The sequence below is a fragment of the Lagopus leucura genome, unplaced genomic scaffold (assembly GCF_019238085.1).
Source record: "Lagopus leucura isolate 7727_CA_CO unplaced genomic scaffold, USGS_WTPT01 Super-Scaffold_100009, whole genome shotgun sequence".
NCBI lineage: Eukaryota > Metazoa > Chordata > Aves > Galliformes > Phasianidae > Lagopus > Lagopus leucura.
This window is the reverse complement of record NW_024962266.1, coordinates 4,549,305-4,574,971: the sequence shown is the minus strand read 5'-3', so window position 1 is coordinate 4,574,971 and position 25,667 is coordinate 4,549,305. Positions and strand designations below refer to the sequence as shown.

The window sequence follows — 25,667 nt, the reverse complement described above, 5'->3', positions numbered from 1 at the left end:
CTGCATGAGAAAGAGCCAAAGCAGGGGGGGGGTTCTTTACAACAAGGTTTTATTTTTGTTTCCTTTTGACAAAAAACATGGAAGTTGTACACGGCCGCCCGTCGGCTCGGCTCCACGGTAGGTCTGAGCGAGCACACTGCAGTACAGCATCCCGCCCTCTCCCCCTGCCTCAGCCTGCCCAACACCTTTTTGGGGGGAACCTCCTGTCTCCCCTCCTATGCTCACAACAAACACTGATGGCAGATCTTGAGTCTTGGAGGAGAAAGGAACGTCCAAAAAGCCAGGGAAGAGAGACATTGTGCGGCAGCAACATGAGTCCAGTGACTTCAGAAGAGGGATGCTGCAGTGGTGCACGGGGGCTGTTCCTCACCCCCTTGGTGCAGTCCTTCCCGCAGCCCTGCCAGAGTTGGTTTTGATTTCGCAGCCTCTATGGCCCTGCAGTCCCTGTCTGCTGTGGGGAACTGCTATGGGAAAGGCCAGATAGGGGCATTTTTGTGCTGCCCCCTAAAAAAGAAAACCAGGCTGCTTTGCTCATACAAACGTATCCCACGTGTCAGTAAAACAGGGGTCCTAGGCAGCAAAGCTTGAGTTCAGCCCATCGACATCTCAGCACCCATTGGTGTGATGCCATGTCCTCGTCCTCTTCTTCTTGGCTCTGCCACCAGAAGTCACAGCAGCACGCACCCCCACCCCCGACCCCAAAAGCTCTGGGTTGCAAAAGCCTGCCTTGTTTAACATGGTTTGCTAGGAAACACTGCAAAGCATCACTATGCATCAGCCCCATTCTGGGTCCGAGAAATGCGAATGCCCAAATCCCCAAATCCATCCTCTCACCCAATGAAGACACAAGGAGCTGCCACCTCCCCAGCCCTGGGGCTGCTCCTGGGACACCCTGCTGCATGTGGGAGGAGGTAATGCCGGTGCCTAAATTTAGAGGACATACAGCAGCTGCAGCTGTCTGCTCAGAAGGCAAGAGGCTTGCATGGGGCCAGCAGGACTGGTTGGAGGTTTGGTTCCATCAGTGGAACCTATTTCTAGGGGCAAGCATTAGCCATTAGAAAAAGGGTTTTGATTCACAACAGAGCCTGACTTTTTGGAACTGGCAGGATTTGCTCTGGGGGAGCTCTATGAGCAGTCGGGCAGGGGCTGATCTGCACATGCAGGAGCAGGGCTGCGTGTGCCCAAAGCATCTGTCAGTGGGGAGCAGTAGGTTACCGGGTTGCCAGGCCACCACTAAGGCAGAAAATGCGATTCCCACTGCTGTGAATGCCTTGGGGGCATGGGGACGTCCCTGCTTCTCTATTGCATCCAGTGAACCCCGCCGGGGCTTGGTCAGATGACTAAAACAAATCCATGTATGTGTATATCTTTATATATACAGCATATAAATATATATACACACACATACCGTATATACACGCACAGGCACACCTAGAGTTCTCCTTATAGAAATACAGCTATATCAATGCGAGGCGGGGTACATTGGCAGCACTGAGCCCCCCCTCCCCCGCTGCTTCCACCCACCCCAACCAGTACAAACCAGTTGGCTTTGGCTTGGCCCCCTGGGAAAGCAGAGCTGCTGCTATCTGCGCTGTGCCCCTAGACCCCACACCTCACCCCTTCCCTGGGCCAGCATGAGACCCTTAGGGAGGGAAACTCAAAGCCAGGGCAGCACAAACCCAAGCACAGAACCCCCGCGCTGGGATGCTCTGGCCATGGGGAGCACAAAAGCAGCATCACGAGCGCTGCCAGGTCCTGCTCGGGCATCCCCGAGTGCCTCTCACTGCAGCTGGGTGCTCTCATTGCCCCCAGCCAGGCCTCTCCACCTCTGGCCAAATACTTCTCTGTGCAGAAAAAAAAAGTGATCGTAATAAATGAAAGTTGACAGGTTTTAATTTTTTTTTTTTTTTTTTTTTTTTTTTTTCAAAAAGACTTTTTTTTTTTTTTCCCCATTCTGGTCAGCTGGGTTTTGTTTTTCTTCTTCTTCTTCTTCTTCTTCTTTTTTTGTCGTGTTTTTTGTGTTCATGGTTTTTTTTTTGTTTGTTTGTTTCGTTTTTGTTGTGTTTTTTTTTTTTTTAACTTCCCCCTTTGCGTTTGGTTTTGGTTTCGTTTCATTCCCAGGCGTGGCGAAGAGCATGCATTGGAGAGGGCAGGGCGGCGGGGCGGCAGCGGTGGGGACACAGCCTCTAGCACTTGTCATCTTCCTCGGTGTCGCTGAGCACATCTATGCTGGCCCCGCACATCACACCCTGCCCAGCCCCTCGCCTCCGCCTCCGGTAGTGCCCGTTGGGCATCTGCCAGCTGTGCCGCAGCGGTGGGGCTGAGCCAATGGTGTTGGAACGACCCAGGCTGGTGGCCACGGCCGCCTCGAAGGTGAGCGTCTCCTCCTCGCCGCAGTCCGAGGCGTGCGAGTCGTCGTGCAGGGCCAGGTAGGGCTCCGAGATGTAACGCTGCGGGGTGGATGGCCGGCTCGGCTTCCCCGCTGGGGAGCTGGAAGACTCGGTCAGGCCGGCGGCGTTGGGCTCCTTGGAGAGGAGCGGGGACCCCCCTTCGGTCTCGTCAGGAGGTGGTGAGGCGTCTCCGGCGGCATGCCGCAGCATGGAGGCATAGGAGAGGAGGGGACGTGGTTTTGGGGGCACCGGTGGGAGCTGGCGGCGGCCTCGCCGGGGTGTGCTGGTGTCCGAGATGGAGGGGATGGAGCTTTCACTCAGGGAGCCCGTTCCCTGCAAAGAGACACAGGGTCTGAGCTCTGCTTGTGGTGGCAACACGCAGAAAGCTTTTTGTGTAACGTGACCAACCAGAGCAGGGCATTGCAAGCTTGCAGTGGGAAGAGCTAAGTGCTCTTTAGCTGCTGTTCTCTTCACTAGTAGCATATCTTTGAGCTACCAGCAACTTTGAGCATCTCCAGCTTGTGTAGCTGGGACTCCTCAGCTTTGGCAGAGAGCAGGTGCTGGTGAAACCAGCTCCAGAGGCACCAGAACCTACGTGGTGACTTCCCCTCTCTCCAAAGACACTGTGAGGCACACCAGGCACTATCAAGCCGCCAATACTATTCTCATTCTCACAGGGGACAAGAGATGCCACCTGTATGGGAACTCTGAGTCAGGGCCTGAACCTCTGATTGATCACCTGAGGCAAGCATTGAGTCATCTGTGGGAGCAAAGGTGAAGGCAATTTAGCTGTGTGACTGGAAGGAGTGAAGCCTGGCTCCATCTCTCCTAGACCCCATTTAAGGGCTGACTGCCACTTGGAAAGGATCTCTTTCTGAAGATTGTTCCTTTTGGAATTTTCTACTGCAAGCCTAGGACACGGGTGAGCATTTCATTTATCTTTGAATATCGCTTTCCACCACGATAATCTTTCTAATTAAACAACCTGTAAAATACCATCTTAACCACGCCACTCTGCTAACTGCACATTTGTTGGCTGTACGCACCACTGGGAGAAGAGCCATTACAAAGCCCCTTGCATGGAATCATAGAACCATTATGGTTGGAAAAGACCTCTAAGATCACCAAGTCCAACCCCAGCCCACCATCACCAGTGACCACGTCATCTCCATGGTTCTGTAACACCTCCAGGGACAGCGATTCCACCATCAGTGCCCTGCTGGTCTTTCTGAAAATAACCTTGTCTTAATATTCGACTTGAACCTCCCCTGGCACAACTTGAGGCCATTACCAAGCATCCCTTTGCACTTAAGAAAGATTTTTCCACCCACCTGCCTGTTGGGTGTTTGTGACCTGCCCTCGCTGGGGGACCGGGACTCGCGCCGCCGCTCTGGAGACTCATCGTGTGCCTGGGGACTCCTCTCCTCTGAGTTGCAGCGGGAGATGTCAGGGGACAGCAAGTGCTTGCGCTCTTTGGATCGGCCCCGCTCCCTGCCACCCGAGCGGTGCCCCTCGGACCTGTGGCCTGCAGCAAAGCCCATTGGTCCCTTGCTCCACGTCCCCGTGGTGGCGACAAGGAAGGACAACACCGAGTTGATTTTTAGAGACGGAAGGGGTTCTCATTCACCTGAGTCAGCGTTGAGGCGCCGGGCAGAGAGCTGGAGCGAGGAGTGGTAGCTGCGCCGGCGGGACTTGTAGGTGTTGTCGCTGCTGTGCTCCATGGAGAACTCATCCAGCCAGGAGGTGTTGGTGCGTTTGTCCCGGATGGTGGAAAACGACCGCCGCATCGAGCTGGTGTCTGTCACCACCTGCAACAACCCAGCCAGACGATGATGGGATGCTCCGGCCACAGCCCCACCGCTGCTCCCGCCATGAGCTCCTTAGCACCATGAGGTTTAGCAGTGCTCAACCTGGGCACTCCCCCTAAATGATCTCGCCACAAATTAGGGGCAGAAAGAAAGTGAGTCTGGCTGAAGAGCGCTGCTAGCAAAGTGCCCGAGCGTAGCTCAAAGCTCTGGGAGCCAGAGGGGGAGCAGCTGCATCCTGCCCATGGTACGGTGATAGTGTGGATACCGAACCACGGCCCCAAGCTGCCACAGCATCCCTCTCACCTTGGGAATGAGACCAGCAGAGCAAATGGGGGCACTGCAGGAAAAATCACGATGAGAGAGCAGTCTCATCCATCTCTCCAGTGCTCCTCACTCAGTGGTTATTTTCACAGCATTTTCAGACCCCTCGCCTGTCCTCTTTTATCCTCATGTCCCCTTTTCCCTGCACTCAGTCCCTCTCTCCCTGCTCACGCTGCCATTTTATCACTCCTCTTCCTCACTCCTCCTTCCTACCTTCTCCATTCCTTCCAGCTTGTGATCTCAAATGCTTTTTGGAAAACATCATCCCCTTGATAGAAGATTGACTGAATGGTTGGGTTGGAAGGGACCTTAAAGCCCTGCCAGCTCCCCCCTGCCATGGGCTGGCTTCCCCCAGCTCAGGCTGCCCAGGGCCCATCCATGGCCTGGGGCACCTCCAGGGATGGGGCACCCACAGCTCTGGGCAGCAGTGCTGGCACCTCCCCACTCCGAGTGAAGAATTTCCTCCTAACATCCCACCTAAATCTCCCCTCTTTTAGTTTAAAGCAATTCCCCCTTGTCCTATCACTATCAGACCATGTAGGAACTCAGTCCCCTTCTGCTTATAAGCTTCCTTCAAGTACTGGAAGGCCACAATGAGGTCTCCCTGGAGCCTTATCATCTCCAGGCTGAACAAGCCCAGCTCCCTCAGCTTAGGAGAGGTGCTCCAGACCTCTGACCATCTTATGAATTTCCTTCCACTTTGCTTTAGCAGCTTTTTGCTTCTCCAGCCTCAGGTCCTTCTCCCGTCTCCTCCCCTCCCTTATTCCCAACCATCTCCCGAACAGTTGAATTCCATGAGGCAAAGCTTCCCTGTGCCAGGCTGTACCAACACCCCTTTGAAGAACCAGACCTGGAGACTTCACAGGGATGCATTGTGAAATCAAACCCCAGAAAACCTTGTGTGTCTCAGTTGAGGCTGAATACAAGACAGAACAACAGAGAAACCAGCCAGACAAACAAGGTGAAACGTGGCCTGTGCTCACCCGGACAGACTGTCCGCAGACACATGCAGACAAGCACGTGTGATGGGACAAGGGGACACAAGGAGAAGGTGTTTCATTCTCTGGGACACATCACTTTGCATCCGAGCAGGGACTCTTTACATCTCAGCCAGTGTCTGAGATGGAGGAAAGGAGGTTGTTCCATCATATCGGTGCCCTGCGGTGTCCCAGCATGATCCTGCTCCAAGAGCAAGTGAGCAATTCCTTTGGCTGCTCTGCACTGCTGGTTCCCACCACACATGGGACAGCAGCTCTCCTCCTTGTGGAGCACCCCAATGGTGCTCTGGGGAGCTATGGGGCTCAGAAGGTTTTATCACCAGTGTTACCTGGTAGGCTTTGCTTGGACCCGGCACCCATGGGAGCTTTGCTTGGTTTTACCTGGGGATCCACAGTGAGACGAGGCATGGAGGAGGCCCTCCCAGAGACAGCGTGGTCCTGAGTGTCCACGGGAAGGTAGCTGCCACGGTTAGAGGGCTGCACTCTTTGAAACTCCCTAACCTCTGGCTCCTGGAAACAAACACACAGCCATGCTCTTGGGATGGGGTCAGGGCACAGTTGGGCACTACTCCTCATAGAGGACAGGCAGCCTGAGGTGGGTTTTAAGAGGGCCAACAGGGAAGTCTGGGAGAGATCACAGCCTTGTAGCCACTCAAATTGACGTCCATTTTCCAAACCAGGTGAGCTCAGGTATGGGACTTCAGGCTCACCTCATGTCCAAGTCCACCTCACACCTCGTTCCTTCAGTGCTGGCAGTGCAAACATTGCTTGGATCAGCCCAGCCACCTAGGCTTGACTTCCTTTCCCATCCCTGATTTAGGGGAACAGGGCACAGGACCCCTAAATGTCAGATTTAGGGGGGGTTGTGGAAGGGACAGGGACTGCACATGTGCGTGGTACACAGCTCACGGAGTGTGACAGAGCACGGGGACACAGACCGGGCTGGAGATGCACAGTGGTACCCAACAGGCACTGTGGCAGTGCGTGGCTGCACACACACAGACACGGAGAAAGAAATACGTGTATAGATGCACACACACACACGGACACTACTGCTGGCATGTGTGCAAGGCTGAAGGGGTGTACCCTGTGGTGATGGTTTGGGTCGGGGACACCAGCACTGACAATAACATGGACACGAATCCAAAAACATCAGATACCATCGCTCAGCACGGGGTAACCCACTGAAATGAGCGCTCAGGGGGAAAAAAAAGAGCAGCCTGCAAAAAGAAGGATGTTTTACTGCAGAGCATCAGACCACGCTCGCAGTCCTGTCTGCAAGAGCTGAGGGGCCAAATTCAAACACAACGATGGTCCCACACCTCCCTGCACCCACCAGCATCCTTCTGGGAGCACAGGCAGTGCCCAGCAGGCAGCGTGTGGCTTTACCAGAGACTGGTGCTCCTGGAACTGCCCCTGGGCTGGATCCATGCACGCCAGCTGGAAGATCTCCTGTGGTGAGAGCGGGCTCAGCGAGGGGAACCCGCTCCGGCTGCTCCTGCAACAACAGTCTGGCTTCAGGGTGGGTGGGCACAGATCAGGTGTTGCTGTCACTTTCAACATCCATGGGTCCCCATGCTCAGCCCCGATACAGAGATCCCCAATACAACCACCATGCTCCTTGGAGAGATAAGGCAGTGCCCATTCCCCCTTCCAGAAACAGAGAAGCTGCAGGAAAACCTCATCCCCTTGTCGAGGCAATACTCACAGCCCTGTGAGAGTGTCCTGCTGGAGGTAAGGCAGAGCCTTTGCGTTGGAGATGATTTCCTGTGGCAAAGAGGATGGCTCCATGCGCTGGAACATGGGTGCGTTTTTCTGAGGGGAACAAATGAAGAAGCTGAGGCTGCATGAAACACAGTCCAGCTCTTTAACTAGAAAGCATGGGAAGGTGAGGGTGCGCTCGTATTCACTGTCAGAGGCTGAGGATGCACGTCTGTAGCCAACAAAACCCAATATGCACCAAGGGATGGGCAGCACCTGTTGAAAGCCAGCGCCTCACTAGCCAAGAGCCCCATGGACATCCTCATTTTGGCTCCCCAGCCAGCTGGAGGCTGGACAGGTGTCAGGTCAGGGTGTGATATGAAGCACGCTGCCTCTGTGAGGTGCTCCAAAAAAACCCATCCTGAGCACCACATGCCCTCCCTGACCCTCACCTGCTCCTCCAGCTGCTGCCTCTGTTTCTTCGCCTTGCTCTGCTTGTAGTAATCCATAATCATCATGGCTGCATATATTTTGCCAACAGTCAGGTCAGAGGCTGAGGGCATGAGAAGAGAAGGAAGAAGGGATGCTTTTGTGTCAATAGAAATAGCAGATCTGAAGGCATCAGCACTGATCTCAGGAAGAGCCCAGCTGTGGGATGCCCTGATCACCCACAAACTTCTCACCACTGAGGCAGTGAAAGAGTTGAACATTTAGGTACATGAGAGGAGATGAAATGGATGGAGGTGGCAGGAACCATAATAAACCACAAAAATGCATATCCTCATCACATCAACAGACTAATTGTGCCTGAGAGCAATGAGTTTGGACCAGGTGACCTCCAGAGGTCCTTTCCAACCTCAACCGTTCTGTGATTCTGTGATTCACAATGCTCAGCTTGCCGCTCCTGTGTGCTCCAGAATGACTTACAGGAGACCTCCTCTGTGAACTGGGTGTTTCCCCAAAGGGCTCCCATGAGCAAGCCTTATAGCAGCACAAATTCTCTTTCCAGCTCTTCCCCATCTGGGGTATTCTGACTGGTCCCCATCTCCCAGCAGGAAGACGCTGCTGTAGGTGCAATGAGAATTTGGCAGTGGTTGTGATGCACACAGAGACTCACTTTTTGGCATGGGTACCAACAGGTCGAGCATCTTCTGGGACAGGTGAGGCCAAATGGTCAGGATCTCCTTTTGAAGCTCAGAGTCTAACTGCTGCCAATCTGCACCACCTTGAACAGCAAGGAAAAAAGCAGCCCATGTACATCAAGATTTGGCATCCATCTAAAGGCACCACTTCAGTGAGGTTCACTCACAGAGATGAGCAGCGCCCAGCTCTCGGGGCTGGGAGAGCCACGTTCCATCGTGCAGCCTGCTCTCCTGCTCTTGCAAGGAAACTTTCCCACCATTCCCTCCATATGTGCCACCATCTCCCATCCCCTGCCCTCCCACTCAAAGCTGCCATCTTCGAGCTCGCCTTGGGTCCGTCTCTGCTGCTCCAATCCTACTCCAGCCCACACACACCTGCTGCTGCCCCACTTTCTTTTTGCTGGGGAGCAGATCATGTGCTGGTGAAAGAGCAGCTCTGCTTGGCTGAAGTCCTTAAAGCAGAGCAGAGCTCTTTGGCCAGCAGCGAAGGGATCCGCTGAGAACCAGACTCAAAGTAAGCCATTAACACACGCCAAACAGAGGCTTGGGTGCCTCTGGGCAAGGGAATTTGGCCAGCTTCAAATCTCTGCTTTATCCAGAAAGGGCTCAAACCTGATGTTTCATGATGCAGGCAGTGCCGGGCTCCTGCTGATCTTGCCTGGGTTGGGCTTTCTGAACTCTTCCCAGGGGACAATTTGAAAGTGGCATGTTTCCGCAGAAAGCTTTTGATCTGATGAATCAGAGTGTTTCCAGCAACAACAACAAAAAAAAAAACGTTTTTTCTGCTCTGAACATGTTGTGCTCACTGCGAGATAGATTTCTGCTCCTCAGTCTTTGGAGCCAGGCACACGTGATGTGTCTCCCTCCTTGGTTTGTCTTTCTACTTGAGGAGAAATGGGAATTCTCCTTCTCCTCTTTCACACAGTGGGTGTCAAGCAGGTTCTGCTCTAGGAGCAGCTTCTAGTGGAAAACTGGCCACCTCTTCCCTACATAAATGCAATCCTGCTCCTTACGAGCGGCAGAAATTTGCTTGCTTGGATCAATCACTTTCATCCACATGCCAGACTCAACCCCAGTTTGGCCATGATGCCAACAGGACTGCTCCAAAACCTGCTCTGCTCCACTCCCAACCCCAGTGCCATTACCTTTGGCAATTTTGATGTCCAGGGCGGTGCGTATCAGCGCCATCAGGGTGGAGGTGAAATGGACGGTCATGTCCTCAGCCACGGGCATGTTCATCAGCACCAGTCTCTGCGCAAGAGAGAGAAGAAAACAGCGGACGGAAAACAATATCGAAAAACACATCGACCAGGCTGGAGGAAAATAAATTAAATGTTAAATAAAAGGAAAAAAATAAATTAAATTAAATTGAAATGAAATAATATAAAAAGCAACAAAGAGTGTCAAAACAGCACAGCCAAAAAAGAAGGGCAAGGATCACCCCCGCCACCCACCCCCCCGGCTCCTTCCACCCCAGGACACCGGCTCACTGCCTTCCAGGGCTCCTCCTGCACCCTAGGAACGGCCCCTGGGCCCCCTCCCCAAAAAAGAGTCTGACAATGGGCCACCTCCCAGCACTTTGTGAATGTCTGACCCGTCAAGGGAACAGCAGGTGCTGGGGAGGGGGAGAGGGGGCTCAAGTCTCCGTTCCTGGGTGGTTTGACTTTCCAGCTCTCAACCCTTCCCACCTGGGGCAGGGGAGAGGAGGGTCCCTAACCTTCAGGGACTTTGGATTGGCTCAATTCCTCTAGCATGCTACATCCTGGCGCCCCTTTTTGCGTCTTTCAGAGATGAAGTTTGCCAGCACATGCACAGGGTCCAAATTATCCAAGGGTGGGGAAGGGAAGGAGGGGTAGAAAGAAGTGCAGAAGGAAAGAGAGGAGGGCAATCAAGGCAGGTTAGACACGCCATGCTCCTTCCCCACCCTGGGCAGGCGGGGTGCAAACCAAAGTGACCAGATCCACTTTCCAGAGAGTATATTTTGCTTTGCAAACTCCTGGGCTCATCCCTTTCCTGCCAGTCTCTTCCCCCCCAGCTTCTCATGTCTTCTCCCTGCCTTCAACCCTATGGTGAGCATATGCATGTGAAAGCACATAACAAGCGCTGCAGTGTGCTTGCAAGCACACAGACCCCCTCCTTATTTCTGCCAGTGCTGCTGAAAGGACAGCAACCAGCTACCAAGGGAAGGCCCAGCTCTCTCCAGTCTGGGCCAGCGCATTGCTCCAGGTCTCATCCTAGCTGTTTCCACCCCACATCCTTCAGGGCTCCCTGGGCATCCTGTAAAGCTCACAGCTGCCTATTGGAGGCACCTGGGTATCCCCATAGCATGAGATGTCCCTGCGATGTCTCAAGCCAATGTGCTGCAGAGATGCTCCTGCAAGATGCACCCTTGCTGCCCACCTGCTTCCCATCTCTGTGAGGTTTAGTTGGCTAGGACGAGGGTGGCTGCAAGCCCAGGGGTTAAACTCCTGGGCTAGATGTCTTAGAGACATGCCACCCTCCTGAAAGTGCTATAGACCCACTCCTCACCTTGTCTCCAGCCCTCCCACCTCCACACTTGCCCTACCGCTGCCCCTCTCCTTGCTTTCCCTCAGGGGTCTTCCACCCCAGAGCTCTTCACGTTTGCAAGTGACAAGGGCAGCAGAGACCTGCCAGTGTGGCTAGCACCCTTTTGGGCACACCATGGGTTGGAAGCCTCCAGCAAACCCCAGGTCCCCCAGCCCCACCGCCCACCAGCTCCTGCTCGGCTCTAAGCCCCCAGAGAAGGAAGGGTTGATCTACCTTATAGGCCACTTTGGAAGGACATCTCTTGCCGAGGCCTAGCGGTGGTGACATAAGAGTCAGCATTTCATACATCTCAGTGTAATGGATTCGGCCACTGCTCATGGAGGGGGAAGGGGAGGGAGGGAGATGCAGAGAGAGAGGAGGCATTCCCAGAGAGCGGAAAAAACGTACAAACAAAATAGTACAGGAAACAGGAGAGAAAAAACAAACGGACAAACAGGAAAAGAACAGGAAACCCGTTAATCAAGGCAAATCATACACGAGAGACTGTCCTGATGTGGATTTATAGCACTGCTCACACAGACCCAGGAATGCTGGCAGAAAAGCGACTCACCCCGCTCTGCTGCTGGCCTCAAATGCCCACCTCGCCAGCAGCCCGGGAGTCCTCCTCCTGCCTCACCCCCGTCCCTACGGCCCTCCAGGAGCCCCCGCCTTGTCCCACAAGGTTCCAGGGCTGTGTGCGAGTGGTATAAATCAGATACACGGCACTCAAGCCATGGGTTATTGGAGGTCGGGTGGTTTGCACCACGGCGACTCAATGTGCTCAGTGGCCTGCGTCGTGTTCTTCCCTCCCGGGGGCCTGGGGGTTGCTTTGTGTGGCCACCTAACCCATAGCCAGAAGGCTGTGTATCCCCATCTCATAAGGTCTATGCAATTGGGAGGCAGCGTCTTGCATAGAAGGCAGTGGGCCAGGGTCACTTGTCAAAGGAAGATGCCCAGTTGCTTCCGTCTGGCTCTGCGGATGGACCGCCTTCCCACCATGCACCAGTGCAAAAGGCATGCTGAATCGGCTGAAAAAATAAAATCAGGAGGAAAAAGTTGTGCATGCCATGCTCCCGCCCTGGCTCTCTCCCGCATGCGGCTGCAAGTTCCACCAGGTTGGAGTTTAAAGAGTCTCAGCAGAGGCAGCTGTTTGGGCCTTCCAACATTGGGGTTCGTTTGGGTTTCCCATGGGGGGCAGCTAGGACAGGCCCCACCTCTCGCTTCTCCTCTTTACCAGGGCCAGTCTAGGGTCACTGTCACCAGAAATTCCCTGTGCCAGGCTCTGCACACCCAGGAGGATGTCTACATGCATTTCCCAGGGATGATGGGCTTGGCCACCTCTTCTTCCCCTCATGCCAAGTCGTTGACCTGCTCCACTGGGGGGTGGCTGATGGAGAAGGGCAACAGTAGCATGGGGGCCATCACGGCAAGAACAGGAGGAGGATGGAGAGGAACGCAGCTCAGACAGGTGGCTGGGGAGAGAAGGATGCCACTGGGATGCTGGCTGTTTCCCAACCCCAGTGGTGAGAGGAAAAGTGAGGAGGTATCTCCTCTTCTCAAGGGCATCAGCCCCTGTGGAAACAGCCCCAGGCCAAAGAGGTCCCTGCTAGGTTAGTTCTGATGTTTCTGATATGACCACCTGCAGTGGGCTGCCAGTGGGACAAGCTGTCCTTTTGCGGAACGGACGTATCTAAAAGGCCAGGAGAGAGGATGATAATAATGCAGGGATGAGATGGGCAAGCGAAAATACCCAGATCCAGCAGTCCATAAGCAGCGCCATGGCAGAGCTGGCTGTACACTGACTTGAGGTGTCTGAAGGTGAGATGTCGACTTCAGAATTCACATGCTCAAAAGCTCTGTGCAACAAGGAAGCAAGATAGTGACCTTGAACCCATCCTTCCTGGCAGAGTGGATTTTAGCACTCCCAGCATATGTCACACTTCACCTTTTGTACTGAGAGGAATGGACTCCCATGAAAGCAAGAGTCTGCATCAAAAGCCAGCAGATATTGCACAAGAACTGTGCTGCTCTTACAGACAGGCTGCATACATTGCATCTACTCAGAGCAGAGATCTTATATCATTTTGCTCAGCACAACTGTGCCCAGAAGCATATCCCCATGAAGCCGAGCACAGGAAGGCATGTAAAATGCTATCCATCTGGACAGGATGGCTCCCAGAGCTGTTTCCAGCATGGGTTGCCAGAAGTAGAAGGAGACGAAGAAAGGCATAGAGAGAGCCCTAGGGAGCAAAGCTGACTGTCAGGGTGCATTCCCAGTGAGGTGCAGTTACAAGACCCGCTCTTCCCAGCACAAGGACAGAGCTTGCTGGATTTCCATGGGAAGGCTTTTTGCATCTTGCGAGCTCACCTGCAGATAGCCCAGCAGATAAGCTTCCCTATCATACCATGCTGCACCCCTACACAGCATCTTGAAGTTGCTGGACCACCACGTCCATAGCATCCTGTCTCCCACTCCATAAACTTCTTTGCCATGTTTCTGCAAGTATTTGTTGTCAAATTGCCTGGTGACGAAAGGCTGCAGGCTTGCTCTCATACATCACCTTTGAAAATGATGATGATGATCACCTTTGAAAATGATGGCTCTGGATGCCTCCAGGAAGGCGAACCTGTGCACTGTGATGTGTCGGGCAGAATCCCCAAGCTGCAAGATGGTTGACATTTGGGGATCTGGACCATGGTAGCAAAACACAATGACCACGTGGAGTTTCTTTCCCTACCAGTTGTCTTCTTGGAACTGTTTCAGGCCAGGAGGAATCTCAGGAAATCTCTCATGTCCTTGAAATGCCCCGTACACAGGGAGGAGACGATGGTGCACAATGAAGAGAAGGCCAGAAGGATCTCTACCCACCACCCCCACTGCTCTGTGCATCCCGCAGAGCCAGCAGAAAGCCCGACAGCTACAAATCTCCCTCCTACAAGGGGTCATCACAGGTACCCCTGCAAGCACCAGGTGCTCTGGCTTAGGAGAGCAGAATTTCCCAGCAAAGCCCTGTAGCCAACTGAGAAAGGCCAGAATTTCATCTGCAGGTGCCTTTTGTTTGCAGGACCAAAGCATTTTGCCAGGAATGCTACAGAGAAGTGTGCAAAGACTGTGTACTGTCTCCTTGAAGGGATGAGCTGTCTGAGATTCTTGCAAGAAAACCCTCAACCACATCTTCATAAACGAGCTGACTGAGTGCCTGAGGCTTGTCTAGCTTCCTCTGCTTTGCTTCTGGTCTTAGCCTTCCAGATGTGTGCATCATCCCTATGGGCATCTGCAGAGGGTGACAAAACCACTTCAGGGATGCTGGAGGAAACACAGCAGAGAGGATGCGGAGGAATCTCTTCCCTTGCAGGATAAAGCCTGGGGAGTGCACCTCAGATGCTGTGAGGGATGAAGAGGGAAGACAGAGCTCTGTGATTCGTCCTCTTCTGCCACAGACACAGACATGGGTGTTTTGGCACTTCGGAGAAGGCAGCGGTGTGAGGATATGCTCAGTTGCCATTCAGAATCAACCTAAAAGAAGGTGCACAGGTGCACAAGGAAGTCATATTGCTCCTTTGGGCTTACAGCTGAGAAGCTGCCTGGAGCAGAGGGATGGCTGAGCTGCAGGAACCAAGAATGAGCATGGGTGGCTGCTGTCCTTGTGGGCACAGCAGGCTGGGGTGGCCACCACAGAGCCAGCCTGGCCCCAGAAGATCCCTGATGCCACCTCCTCCTGGCAGCTCCAGCAAACAAAGGGCAAGATGAGCAAGAGCACAGCTCCCCCGATCACTGAGATCTGAACTGCATCCTCTGAACATCACGCTTAGAGCACGGTGTGTCATGCTCAGCACCATGTCCCCAGGTGTCCTACAGGGAGCAAGGCCACTCTGGTCTCCCAGTCCTCCCTCTCCAAAGCAACTGAGCCCCTGACACCCTTCTGCCTTCACCCATCTCTCCATCCCCAGCAGTAAACCACACCTGAGCTCCCAACAGGGGAGAGAAAAAGCCCTGCTCCCACGGATGCTAGCTGGAGGAGCCAAGTGGGGGACGGTGGCACATGTCCACTGAGCTGAGGCTCTGAGCTGATGGGGCAAAGGGGATTGGCACAATTTGTTAAAACCCACCCCGGGAGGCTCTGGGCTCCCCGGAGGGGACAGCTGCTGGCTCTGGGAGGCCATGGACCTCTTTAAACTCAAAGGAAAGCAACGTGAGGGTTCCCTCGGGAGGCGCGGTGGTGGCGGAGCGGGGGGAAGGAGGGTGGATGGTGCGTCCCGTGGCCAGGTTGTGGCGGAGGACTGGGAGGCAAACCTTGCACGCCACCCTGTAGGGGCAGTTCTCTCCTAGGCCCAGAGGAGGCGAGATCACCCGTACTAATTTGTACATATCCTTATACGAGATCCTGCCGCTGCAAAGGAAGCACAGGTGGGTTAATAGGACACTGAAAGGGTGGAGAGCTTCACCAGGGGGCTAGGACCAGCTGTGGGGTAAGACCCCCAGGGGTGCATGGCTCTTCTCCTTCTGGCTCTGTCAGACCCAGAGAGGGGGAGCTGTGAGCTCCAGCTGCTGCCCTCTCCGTCGTGAGTCAGCTCACACCTCCTCACCCTGACCCACACTGACCCTGGAGAAACACGGTGTAGGCAGTGGGCACCACCCCATCACCCTTCCTCATAGCCATCCTGGCTGTCTATAGTTGGTGGGAGAGAGCTAGGGTTTTAGAAGGGAGATATTGGTTGGGTTCTAGCAACCACAAGCCCTTCTGGTGGAGCTGCATCTCCCACATCAGAACCCTCTGGTCCTTCCCAGAGAGGTTGGCAGCTGAGTCAATTGCATCTCCAGTATCTGGGGAACATGAGACAGGGAGAGATAATGTGACCAGCTGGTGGCCGGTGGCTCTGGCACTGGCACCTAGGTCTCTGGTGGTATGTTCCTGTGCTCTGACCACCAGACCACACTCTGCCAAGGGTACACATTATTAGAAGCAAACCCTCCCACACACACCCCCCCTTCTTCCCTAAACACAGACCCAGCAGTAGCAGTGGCAGGATACAGTCCATATCCCTCCATCACTGCTGAAATAAGGAAGCAGTCAAGGTGGGGATCTGGCAGGACCAAGAGCAGGGATGCTGAGCTCTTCACCCCGCTTCAGCTCAGAGCCCTTTGGGAAGCAGGACTGTGGGGTGGATGTGCTGAGGTGCAGCGTGCTGCAGCCTCCTGGGCATCCTTAGACAAGCTTGGAGGGAAACCATACAGGGAGGCAAAGAGCAGCATTACCACCCTGTGCCTTTGCCTTAGGTTTCTCCTTCTCTTGTCCCCATCACTGGCCAGAGCTAAGCCAACCATGTGGGCAAAACCAGTCCCTGAGCCTCCCTAGTGTAAGACTTGTACAGTCTCCCCTGAGACCCTTCCTGAAACGTTCCCAGTGTCAGGGTGCAGAGCTGTGCCCCACGCAGGTGGGTGGGACCCACTGGGATGTACTCACCTGTTCTTCACCCACAGTGAGGGTCAGGGCTGCCCCAGTGGGCCCAACACCACCATCTGCTCAGAGCCCCTACCCGCCAGCTACATGTCATGACAAAGAGCCTGCTTTGCTCAGAAATCAGAGAGTGGTTTTTGCAGCAACTGCCCTTGGAACCCAAACACCGACATGGGGGTGAGAGTGGCTGGCGTGAAGAAATCCTTTCCCATATCCACAGGCAAGGAACCCCAGAACAACCAGAGGATGTTTCATCTCATATCTCCTCTGGGTATCTACCCATGCTCACCTTCCCAAAGGCACAACCACCTGCTCACAAGCCAACTCACCTGCCTATACAATAGCACTGGGCACTGGTGAGAGGCCATGTGGGAGGAACCTGTCCAGCTCTGAACTGAACGGGGCTGGAGACAAATGGTGCAGGAAACTGTGCCAGGAGGTGATATTAGGCTTATAAAACCTCCTGGATTCCCAAGAGGCAGATTAGCAGAAGAGGTGATGCTTCCTTAAGGAGCATGTGCATCAGCCAAGGGTCCTGATTTAAGAGCACCCAGGCACAGTGTTGGGACATGGCTCCAAAAAGGGTGTCCCTAGGCTGAGGGAAGAAGGGGCCACACAAGACACCTTCATAGTGTTCTGCTCTGCTGAGGGCTGCACGCAGCTCTTGAGATGCTTCACACCATCACGGAAGGAGCAGCACAGAGCTGCTCCAAAGCCAAAGCCTGACCAACCAGTGTGACTCATCCCATTGCTGAGAACAGGGTGCTGCCTACAAACAGGAGCCTTGTTCACTGGGGTTCTCATCAGCAAAGCTATAAGTGCAGGAAACAAAGTGCATCCATCTCCTGTAGGGTGGGTGCATCAGAGCGAGCCTGTCCCCAGCCTACACAACTCCCTGGTGACCTAGCAGGACCCCAGAAGACATTCAGCATCTCTCCAGGCTGGGGACAAGCCACCCTCCACTCCAACTTGATGGGAGCTGTGGGTGCCGGGGACCAGGCTCTAGAGCCCGACTTGTTCAGAGACCAGGAAGGATGCAGAGAGGGACCTGCCTGTGGCACGGTAGAGGAGGAGAGGGACAGCAGGAACCATGGGTAAACACCATGGCCAACCATGAACATCTTCAGGATATCCCCTAAGGTGCCTGTGCCACCAGGCACCGTAGGAACCAGCTGCTGCCCATGTAATTGTCTGTGAACGAGAGCAGTCCTGCTGGGACCACCCCAGGCATCCCAGCCAGGTGGTTTCCAACAGCAGAAAGCAGAGACACCTACTTAAAACCAGATTGGAGAGAGCTGCTTGGGAGAGTAGGAGCTGGCTACATACCACGCTGCTCTGTCATACTCTGCCCATATCCGGACAAATTCATCTAGATGGTGAGGTCCCAGGATGGAGGAATCTCGTGTCAGGTACTCAAAATTGTCCATGATGACTGCCACAAACAGGTTGAGCATCTAAGTGAAAAGGAGAAAAGCAGAGAGAAAGGGAAGTGGGGTAAAGGGAGCACAAAAGGAAGTCATGTGAAGATGGAATTAAAGAAGGAATTGAGACAAACAGCAGGTGCTGTTTTAGAGAAGCAGGTGCACCAGGATTGAAGCTATCTTGGTTATAATGGGATGCAGGGCACAGTGTGCACTACGTGCTAACCCCAAAGCCTTAGGGAAGGTGCTGGGTGGCTGCGGAGCTGCACCCCAGGGAAGGTGGGATGAAGGCATCCAGGGTGACCCTGTGTCCAGGTGAAGGAACTCACCAGGAACGAGCAGAAGAAGATGAAGGAGACAAAATAGACGTAGGCCAAGTCGGTGCCACAGCGCTCGTTCTCATTCTGCCCAGATGTCGCCGTCGTGTCTGGCTCACAGCCCTTGCCTTCCAGGCAGGAGAGCATGATCTCCTGCCATGCCTCACCGGTGGCACTCCTGCACCAACACAGCCACGCTCAGCAGCAGGGAAGGATGCAGGGGGGAAGGATGTAGAGCCCTGAACCCCCCAACCTGTAGCTTCTTACCTGAAGAGGAGCATGAGGGAGCCCAGGAAGCTGCGGAAGTTGTTGTGCCGGTTAATGTGGCTTTCCTCATCTAGTTTGATGTTGCCAAAAACCTACAGGGGGGAAAAAGGGTTCAGGCAACACCAGTCCTGCCCCAGACCAGAAAGTCTCCAGGGCCACGAGAGGTGACAAAGCCCTGAATCCAGGCAACATCCTACTAACAACCCACCTCCAAGGCCACGATAGGACGCGGCGAACGTTTGCAAAGTGCCTTAAATTGGAAAAATGTGCTGTTATTACTGTTAAATATTTATTCCACTTTTCCTGAGCCTAAAAATACTCTAACTGCAAGAGTATTTCTTCCCTTGTACGGGTTTTTTGGAATGCGTAATTGTGGAATATCTTCTGCCTCCAGCTATTTTGCTCAAATAACGCCCACAGACTTTACTGCTTGGGGATTTGTTCACAATGATGTTAAAAAAAAAATAATAATAATAAATCCAATACTACCACACGGCAGAGAGGGGGGCTGACTCAGATGGCAGTTGCTTAGCATGGAGAACACCTGGAGCCGGTGCTGAGATGTGTGGGATGGAGAGGCCAAAACCAGCCCAGAAAATCTTGGGGAAGGATGAGACCATACAGCAGTGCTGCCAAGCAGCAAGCGATGCGCTACCTGCTCTGAAATTCTGCTTCACCCCCCTCCCTAACAGCAAGCAGCAGGAGATTGCTTTTGTTATCACAGAGGCTTGCTCATCGGGCAAGCTGAAGATCCTGAGTGCTAATAGAGATGCTTTGTGAGATCCTCAGCACGGGTGTTAGTCACCGTGCTGCTGAGCCAGTGCCGCGAGCACGTGTTGGAGTGAGAGCTGTGCTCATGTGCCTGTGCTGGAGCCTGGGAAGCCCACGTCTCCCCATGCTGTGCAGAACCTCTGCTCTGCTAAGGGCTGCAGGTCCCTGAGCTCGAGATCCCAACCAGTGTGGCCACCACTGTGTGCAAGAATGGGCTGCAGGGGACTGTGTGGCGACGCATCTGTTGGGATGGGAAGCAATGCTCACCGCATCCTTCCCACCAGGGAGACAGGGATTGGGTATGATTTTGAAAACCTGTGGAATGAAGAGGGAGTGATTGGGAAGCAGCTGCTGCACATGCTGCCCAGCTGAGTCCCTACATCCCCACACGGGTACAAGCAGGGAGGAAGCAGGGAGCTCAGGGCATGCAGTGATGTGACTCCTAAACAAGCTTTGCTGCCCTTGGGACCTTCCTGGGCACCCAGAGCGGTGAAGCAGTGACAGGCTGGCTGCTGTGCAGGGTTGTAACGCTGACGATGTGTCTCTCCAGCTTCTCTGTGCCCAAGGAAGCATGCTGAGCTGTCTGTGCTCACCTGCATCCCAATGATGGCATAGATGAAGAAAAGCATCGCGATTAGGAGGCAGACATAGGGCAGAGCCTGCAAGAGAAGCACGAGTCATCTCCTTACACAGCTTCAGCTCCGGGGGCATACACCGCTCCGGGGGCATACACCTCTCCAGGCCCATCCACCTCTCCTACGAGCCAAGGAGCAGCATGCCAACACTGAGGCCCAATAGGAGCCCTGTGTGTGTAGTCCTCACCTTGAAGGACTGCACAAATGTCCACAGCAGGATGCGGATGGTGTAACCCTGGCGCAGCAGCTTGATGAGCCGAGCCGCCCGGAAGAGCTTCAGGAAACTCATGTTGAAGCTGCTGGTGTTCACCAGCTGAGAGGAAAAAGAGGTGAGGGTCAGGGGGGAGGCAGCAGCACCCCGGCCCCCACACCAGGGGCACGTGGCACCCAATCTGCCCAGTCACCTTGGTGTCCGTCAGGATGATCTCTGTGATGCTGCCAATGACAGTGATGAAGTCAAAGATATTCCAGGTGTCCCGGAAATAATTCTGTGGGAGGAAGGAGAGGGTTTGAGGCTGGGACAGCGAGCCTTGATTGGTGCTGGGATACACATAGACCCTCCAGGCTGGCCTGGCACCAAGAAGCCCAGCCTGACCATGGTCCAGGGTGCTGAGCTTTGACTGCAAGTTGACTGATCTGTATGGACACACACTCCATGTCCAACAGCAGTGGTGGCAGCTGGCTTGGGAAGCTCAGAAGGTCTCTCTTGACCTTCCAGACAAGATCCAAAGGAGCAATTCCAACCACCAGCTTGCAAGCAGCTCTCAGGATGGGACCCAGAATAGATAGCATTGATCTCACATTATTAACACCTTCCCTCTCTGAATCAGAGAGCTGAAACGTGCTGTCAAAGTCCAAATTAACACCTTTGCTGAGAATGGGATCAGATACTTACCAGAAAGCCAAAAGCAATGATCTTAAGGACGCACTCCAAAGAGAACACCATGGTGAAAGCGATGTTCAGGTACTTCAAGGCCAGCTCATAGGTGTATGGAGCAGAGTAGTACTAATGGAGACAGAGAGACATTGCCCTTGGCTGATGTCTGTCCCTGGGAGGACCTGTGATGGCCATGATCCTTGCCCCCGATGCCTCAAGATCACCTCATAGAATCACAGAATGGCTTAGGTTGGAGAGGATCTTAAAGATCTTCTAGTTCCAACCCCCATGCCATAGGCAGGGTTACCAGACACCACACCTGTCTACCTAGGACCCCATCCAACCTGTCCTTGAATGCCTCCAGAGACAGGGCACCCACAACCTCTGTGGGCAAACTCTTCCAGCGCCTCACCACCCTTTGAGTAAAAAACTTCTGCCTAATATCTAATCTAACACCTCCTTATTCCCTTTCTTCCCCTCTCCACCCCTCTCCCAGGACAGCAGGTCCTGCTTCTGAGGAAGAAGCATCTCACAGAAATAACCCAAATACCCTCTGGTCTCATCCCAACTGATGCTTCTACTCCTCACCACCCTAACCAAGCCCACCCTGATGTGCTCACCTTCATCATCAGCACCACAGTGTTCAAAGCAATCATGGCCATGATGGTATACTCAAAGGATGGGGAGACCACAAAGTGCCAGACCCGGTACTGGAAGGTGTGCCGGTTCTGGGGCATGTAGCGTGTGAGGGGCTTGGCACTGATGGCAAAGTCAATACAGGCCCTCTGGAAGACAAAAAGGTTACCTGGCTGATGGTAACATAGGGACAGTGGCCAGACTTCTTAACATCTGGGGAGCTCCAGGCTCCCGAACTCCATCTGGTAATATAGCAATCCCATAGAAACATCCTTCTTCCTCCCTAGACCATACCTCATTCTTCTCCAGACTGCACTCCTCCATCATTTTGTCTCCTTGCTCTTGGAATGTGATGATGATGAGAGCCACAAAAATGTTGACGAAGAAGAAAGGGAAGACCACAAAATAGACAACGTAAAAAATGGACATCTCCATGCGGTTACTGCGGCTGGGCCCACGGTCCTCCTCCGTCACGTCCACCGAATGCTGCAGCACCCTGTGGGCAGATAGGTGGAGGAAGGCAACGGGAAGTGTGTCCATCAGGACTGCCACCACCCAGCACTTCTCATGGGACCTCCCTTGCACGTCCATCTCCATCCATCCACACTCAATAAGATAAAACTGCTTTAACCAGCTTCACAAGGACAACCCTTCCAAGTGGCTTCAGCTTGTTTCACAGTGCTTTGCCCATGTCCTTGATGGAAAATGGATTTTTCAGTGCTTCACACAGAGAAAAAGGTTTCCCAGTCTCTCATGAGCATGGAGAGAGCGCTAGCCCTGTAGTCATTTCTAAAAATGACCTAAAATGAATGTACCTCCATGAGGGAGCAGGGATAATCCATCATTCAATTTCGGATGAAGAAGTTAACCACAGCCATGTCCCCAGTCTCATCTAGGGAATAAAGCTCTTTTGTCCTGACCTAATTTCTCAGCCTTCCTCTCCTTCCCACTGTGCAGCAGTTTCTCTCTCCATCCAGCTGGGATATAGCCAGTTATTAACCCAACTAAGGCAATGGTGTCATGCCCAACCCACCCAAGGGAAGAGGATGAAGCAAATACTCACTGGGGCCAGCCCTCACCAGTGGAGACTGTGAACAAGGTGAGCAACGCCCAGATTATATTGTCATAGTGAAACTCATGTCGTTTCCACTCCCGGCACTTCACCTCCATCTTGTTCTTCTCATGGTCCACGTAGTTCCCTCTGCAAGGTTGGAAGAAAGCAGTACCTTTGCTAGTGTCAGGCTACAGGAGGGTTGTTCTATACCTGGGGCAGTGCACGTGCTGGGGGGGGGGACACCTCTGCTCCTGTGGGCTGAAGAAATGGGGAGAGGCTCGATGACAGATAGGGGGAGCAGAGACATGGAGAGAGGAGAAAAGAAAGAGTAAGAAGAAAATACTGGGCTCTACATCATTGCACGGGCTGATACAAAGCAATGAGATAGGACTCAGCCCAAGCTGTCCATCCTCAGAAACTACATCCAAGAGCAAGTCATGACCAAGGGCTGTACTGGGAACCCAAAGGCAACATTACCCAGCACCCTGCCTTTCCCAGAGCTGTCAGCAACACTGGACCCACGGGGCACATACATGCAGTCCTTCTCTGTGTCCTTAGAGCTGTCAGTGCAGTAGAAAAACTTCCCCTTGAAGAGCTGGACAGCAATGACAGCAAAGATGAACATGAAGAGCTTGTAGACAATGAGGATGTTGAAAACGTTCTTGAGGGATGTCACAACGCAGTCGAAGACAGCCTGCAGGAGAGGGCAGAGCTCACCATGGGGAACAACAGGGCAGAACCAGAAACTCCTCAACACTACTGTGTGGATGCTTCCCACTCCTGGTAGGGAAATGAGGAAAGAGCTTATCTCTGTCCCAAGCAAAGGGACGTCTGGTAAATGACACCCAATGTACCCACAGTGATGGATATTTATATCCTCCAATACTTTCTGCAACCAGAGCAGCAGACAGGGACTGTCCCAAAGATGCCATTAGCGCTCAAGACTAATTAGTCAATACTCCTTTTTCAGCATCATCCCAGACAATGAGGCAGACTGAATACCCCTGTCTGCAATAGCAGCAGTTTCTGAAGCCTCAGAAGCTGTGCTCACAGGCCTGTGCTTTGTGGCACAGGGTGTCCAGAAATGAACTAAAGTAAGCCAGTGTCCAACCACTGGTCAGGAGATAAGGATGAGATGAAAACCTGTGTATCTGGGGTGCCATCCTGGGCTTTATCCGTAAGTCAAATACCTCCTTGTGAGGATGGCTCGGGGCTTCCTTGGTCTCTTAGTCCTTTCCAGCTCCATAACCCATAGGCTCAAGCAGGGAAATGCACGATTCTACCTCCACTACACAAATAATCCCTCTATTCAGCTGGGAAATCCCCTTCTGCTGTAACACGAGGACAGTACAACACACAAAAATGGAGTTGTTTGCAAGCTGCTCTGGTGGGAAAGATAATGAACTTTGGATAGAGATCTGAGCTCTCCCAAAGCCAGGGCCATGTACTTTATCACGAGAGCTGGGCTTTGCAGCCTGGTTCCACACCAGCCCCAGTATCCCTAGCAGAGGAATCAGCTCAGATCTATCCACAGCTGGGCTTGCTTTGAATAACTCTGCACACCCCAATGTGCAGCAGTCTGAAAGGAGCTGTGTTTGAAAACAGGGCTCCTAAAATGCAGCAAGTGCTTGGAAAGCGACTTGTTTATCGCTTGGGAGCAAATTGATGCTAATGCTGGAGGAGGCAGACGTCAGGCCCATGTAGCGTAGTTACCTTGAGCTTCGGCAGCCGCTTGATGGTTTTCAGGGGCCTCAAGACCCGCAGCACACGGAGAGACTTGATGGTCTTGATATCCCGACCCTTGTTGGTCCTGCCACGTGGAAGGGAGGCACAGGCACCCAAAGATGAAACAGAGAGACAATAACGTTCCAGCTCCGGGGCTGGATGTTACACCCCCAGCATGGGGAGGAGAACACGGGGCCATGCTCTGTGGTGAGGGCCAGCTCTGTGACTCTAATTTATTGAATGTGGTGATCAGTCCCACCCACAATGTGGTTTTTTTTTCTCGACTTCTAACCAAAGCCCATGGGCTCCAGCCGGTAGAGCAAGGTAGAGCAGAACAATCCTGGTGAAGGTGGCACAGCTTAAAAACCATCAAAGAAACATCTTACAACAACAGATACCCTGAACCACACAGCTCTTTAGCAAGGGTTAATGCTACAGGGAGCACATTAATGTGCTTAACCATTAAAAGATGTAAACAAAGCCACTAATTAATACTCTAGAAAGTGACTGTAGTAACAGCCCTAGGACTTCCACTTTTAACACGCAGAGCAGCGAGCTCAGATCCCAGGAACTGTGGTTGGGAACACAGCCAAGGGTCAGCACAGATGTCAGACAGACAGACAGACACCTGCCCTCCTCCCATTCCCCCCCGTGGACATTCAGACAGCATAGTTACCCCAAAGCATTCCTGTTGGTAATCCAGCCCAAGCCACCGAACAGCGTGAATAGAACGGAAAAGAGAGGAGAGAGAAAGAAAGTAAGGAAAGCATTTTGGGAGCCGTGTGGGATGGCAACAACTTCCAGCAGCACAGCCAGGGTGGGGACCTGAGGCAGGAGGACATCCATCACATCCACCCATAGGCATGGCTTCTGTCCATGATGCAAGGAAAAGCACAGAGGAGGAGGCAGCTCTGCAGGGTGCTTCTGCCCTTGTACACCAGGTGAGACAGACAGGGCCATGCTCTGAGCACCACTCAACCTTCCCTCCCATTGCAAACCCACAAGCCAGGTCTTACCACAGCTCTCAGAGCTGCAAGCTAATGCCTCCTCTGAAGGTGCCACAGGAGGCAAAAGCGAGCAGGGTCTTTAGTTATGGTGCTGGTTATTCCAGCTAATTTAATTACAGCTCTTTGGAGATTTACAGTGGTATGTCAGGCTTTTTATTTAAGCTGCATTCGGGGTGATGTATTAGCTTTCCAAGCTGAGAGCTGCGGACTAGAGGCAGGCATAGGCGGCCTCTTACTTGGAAAGTGGGTGCAGTGAGTGGGCAGCAGACAAACAGCAACATCACCCGGAGATGTGGCTTTACAGGCAGACACGTGGGCATTGCTTTTTACTGTGGGATGGCACTGATGGCTGCAGGGTGAGAGGGCACCACAGACCAGCTCAGAGAGCTCCTGCCATGCCTGTGGGGAAACCCAAACCTCCATGGGGGTGCAAAAGAGAATTCAGTGGCCCCATGTCAAAGGGGATCTCTCTGTCCCCCGAGAGGTGGGGGACAGGGAAAAGCCACAATGCTGACAATGCAGAGAATATGGGCACAACCCCTGCTGACCACATCCCTGTCCCCGCAGGGCTATGGGGTGATGTCCACCCTG

At 53.4% G+C, this 25,667-nt stretch overlaps 1 protein-coding gene across 1 annotated transcript in view; it reads right to left on the bottom strand.

Moving 5' to 3' along the window:
• Window positions 1–2,026: 2,026 nt before the first annotated feature.
• CACNA1E (calcium voltage-gated channel subunit alpha1 E) overlaps window positions 2,027–25,667 on the bottom strand; it is a 65,629-nt gene continuing 41,988 nt past the window's right edge. Inside the window, exons 25-46 of the mRNA XM_042873701.1 lie at window positions 24,058–24,154; window positions 22,878–23,038; window positions 22,354–22,491; window positions 21,585–21,786; window positions 21,275–21,439; window positions 20,673–20,783; window positions 20,182–20,265; window positions 19,965–20,090; window positions 19,736–19,801; window positions 18,372–18,463; window positions 18,117–18,282; window positions 17,693–17,820; window positions 11,142–11,238; window positions 9,506–9,611; window positions 8,336–8,443; window positions 7,671–7,771; window positions 7,226–7,332; window positions 6,907–7,015; window positions 5,899–6,027; window positions 4,018–4,198; window positions 3,722–3,915; window positions 2,027–2,723 (exon numbers count right to left, since the gene is read on the bottom strand). Of these exons, the coding sequence (XP_042729635.1) occupies window positions 2,187–2,723; window positions 3,722–3,915; window positions 4,018–4,198; window positions 5,899–6,027; window positions 6,907–7,015; window positions 7,226–7,332; window positions 7,671–7,771; window positions 8,336–8,443; window positions 9,506–9,611; window positions 11,142–11,238; window positions 17,693–17,820; window positions 18,117–18,282; window positions 18,372–18,463; window positions 19,736–19,801; window positions 19,965–20,090; window positions 20,182–20,265; window positions 20,673–20,783; window positions 21,275–21,439; window positions 21,585–21,786; window positions 22,354–22,491; window positions 22,878–23,038; window positions 24,058–24,154 (3,205 nt within the window). The 3' untranslated portion in view covers window positions 2,027–2,186. The remainder of the gene's footprint in view (window positions 2,724–3,721; window positions 3,916–4,017; window positions 4,199–5,898; window positions 6,028–6,906; window positions 7,016–7,225; window positions 7,333–7,670; window positions 7,772–8,335; window positions 8,444–9,505; window positions 9,612–11,141; window positions 11,239–17,692; window positions 17,821–18,116; window positions 18,283–18,371; window positions 18,464–19,735; window positions 19,802–19,964; window positions 20,091–20,181; window positions 20,266–20,672; window positions 20,784–21,274; window positions 21,440–21,584; window positions 21,787–22,353; window positions 22,492–22,877; window positions 23,039–24,057; window positions 24,155–25,667) is intronic.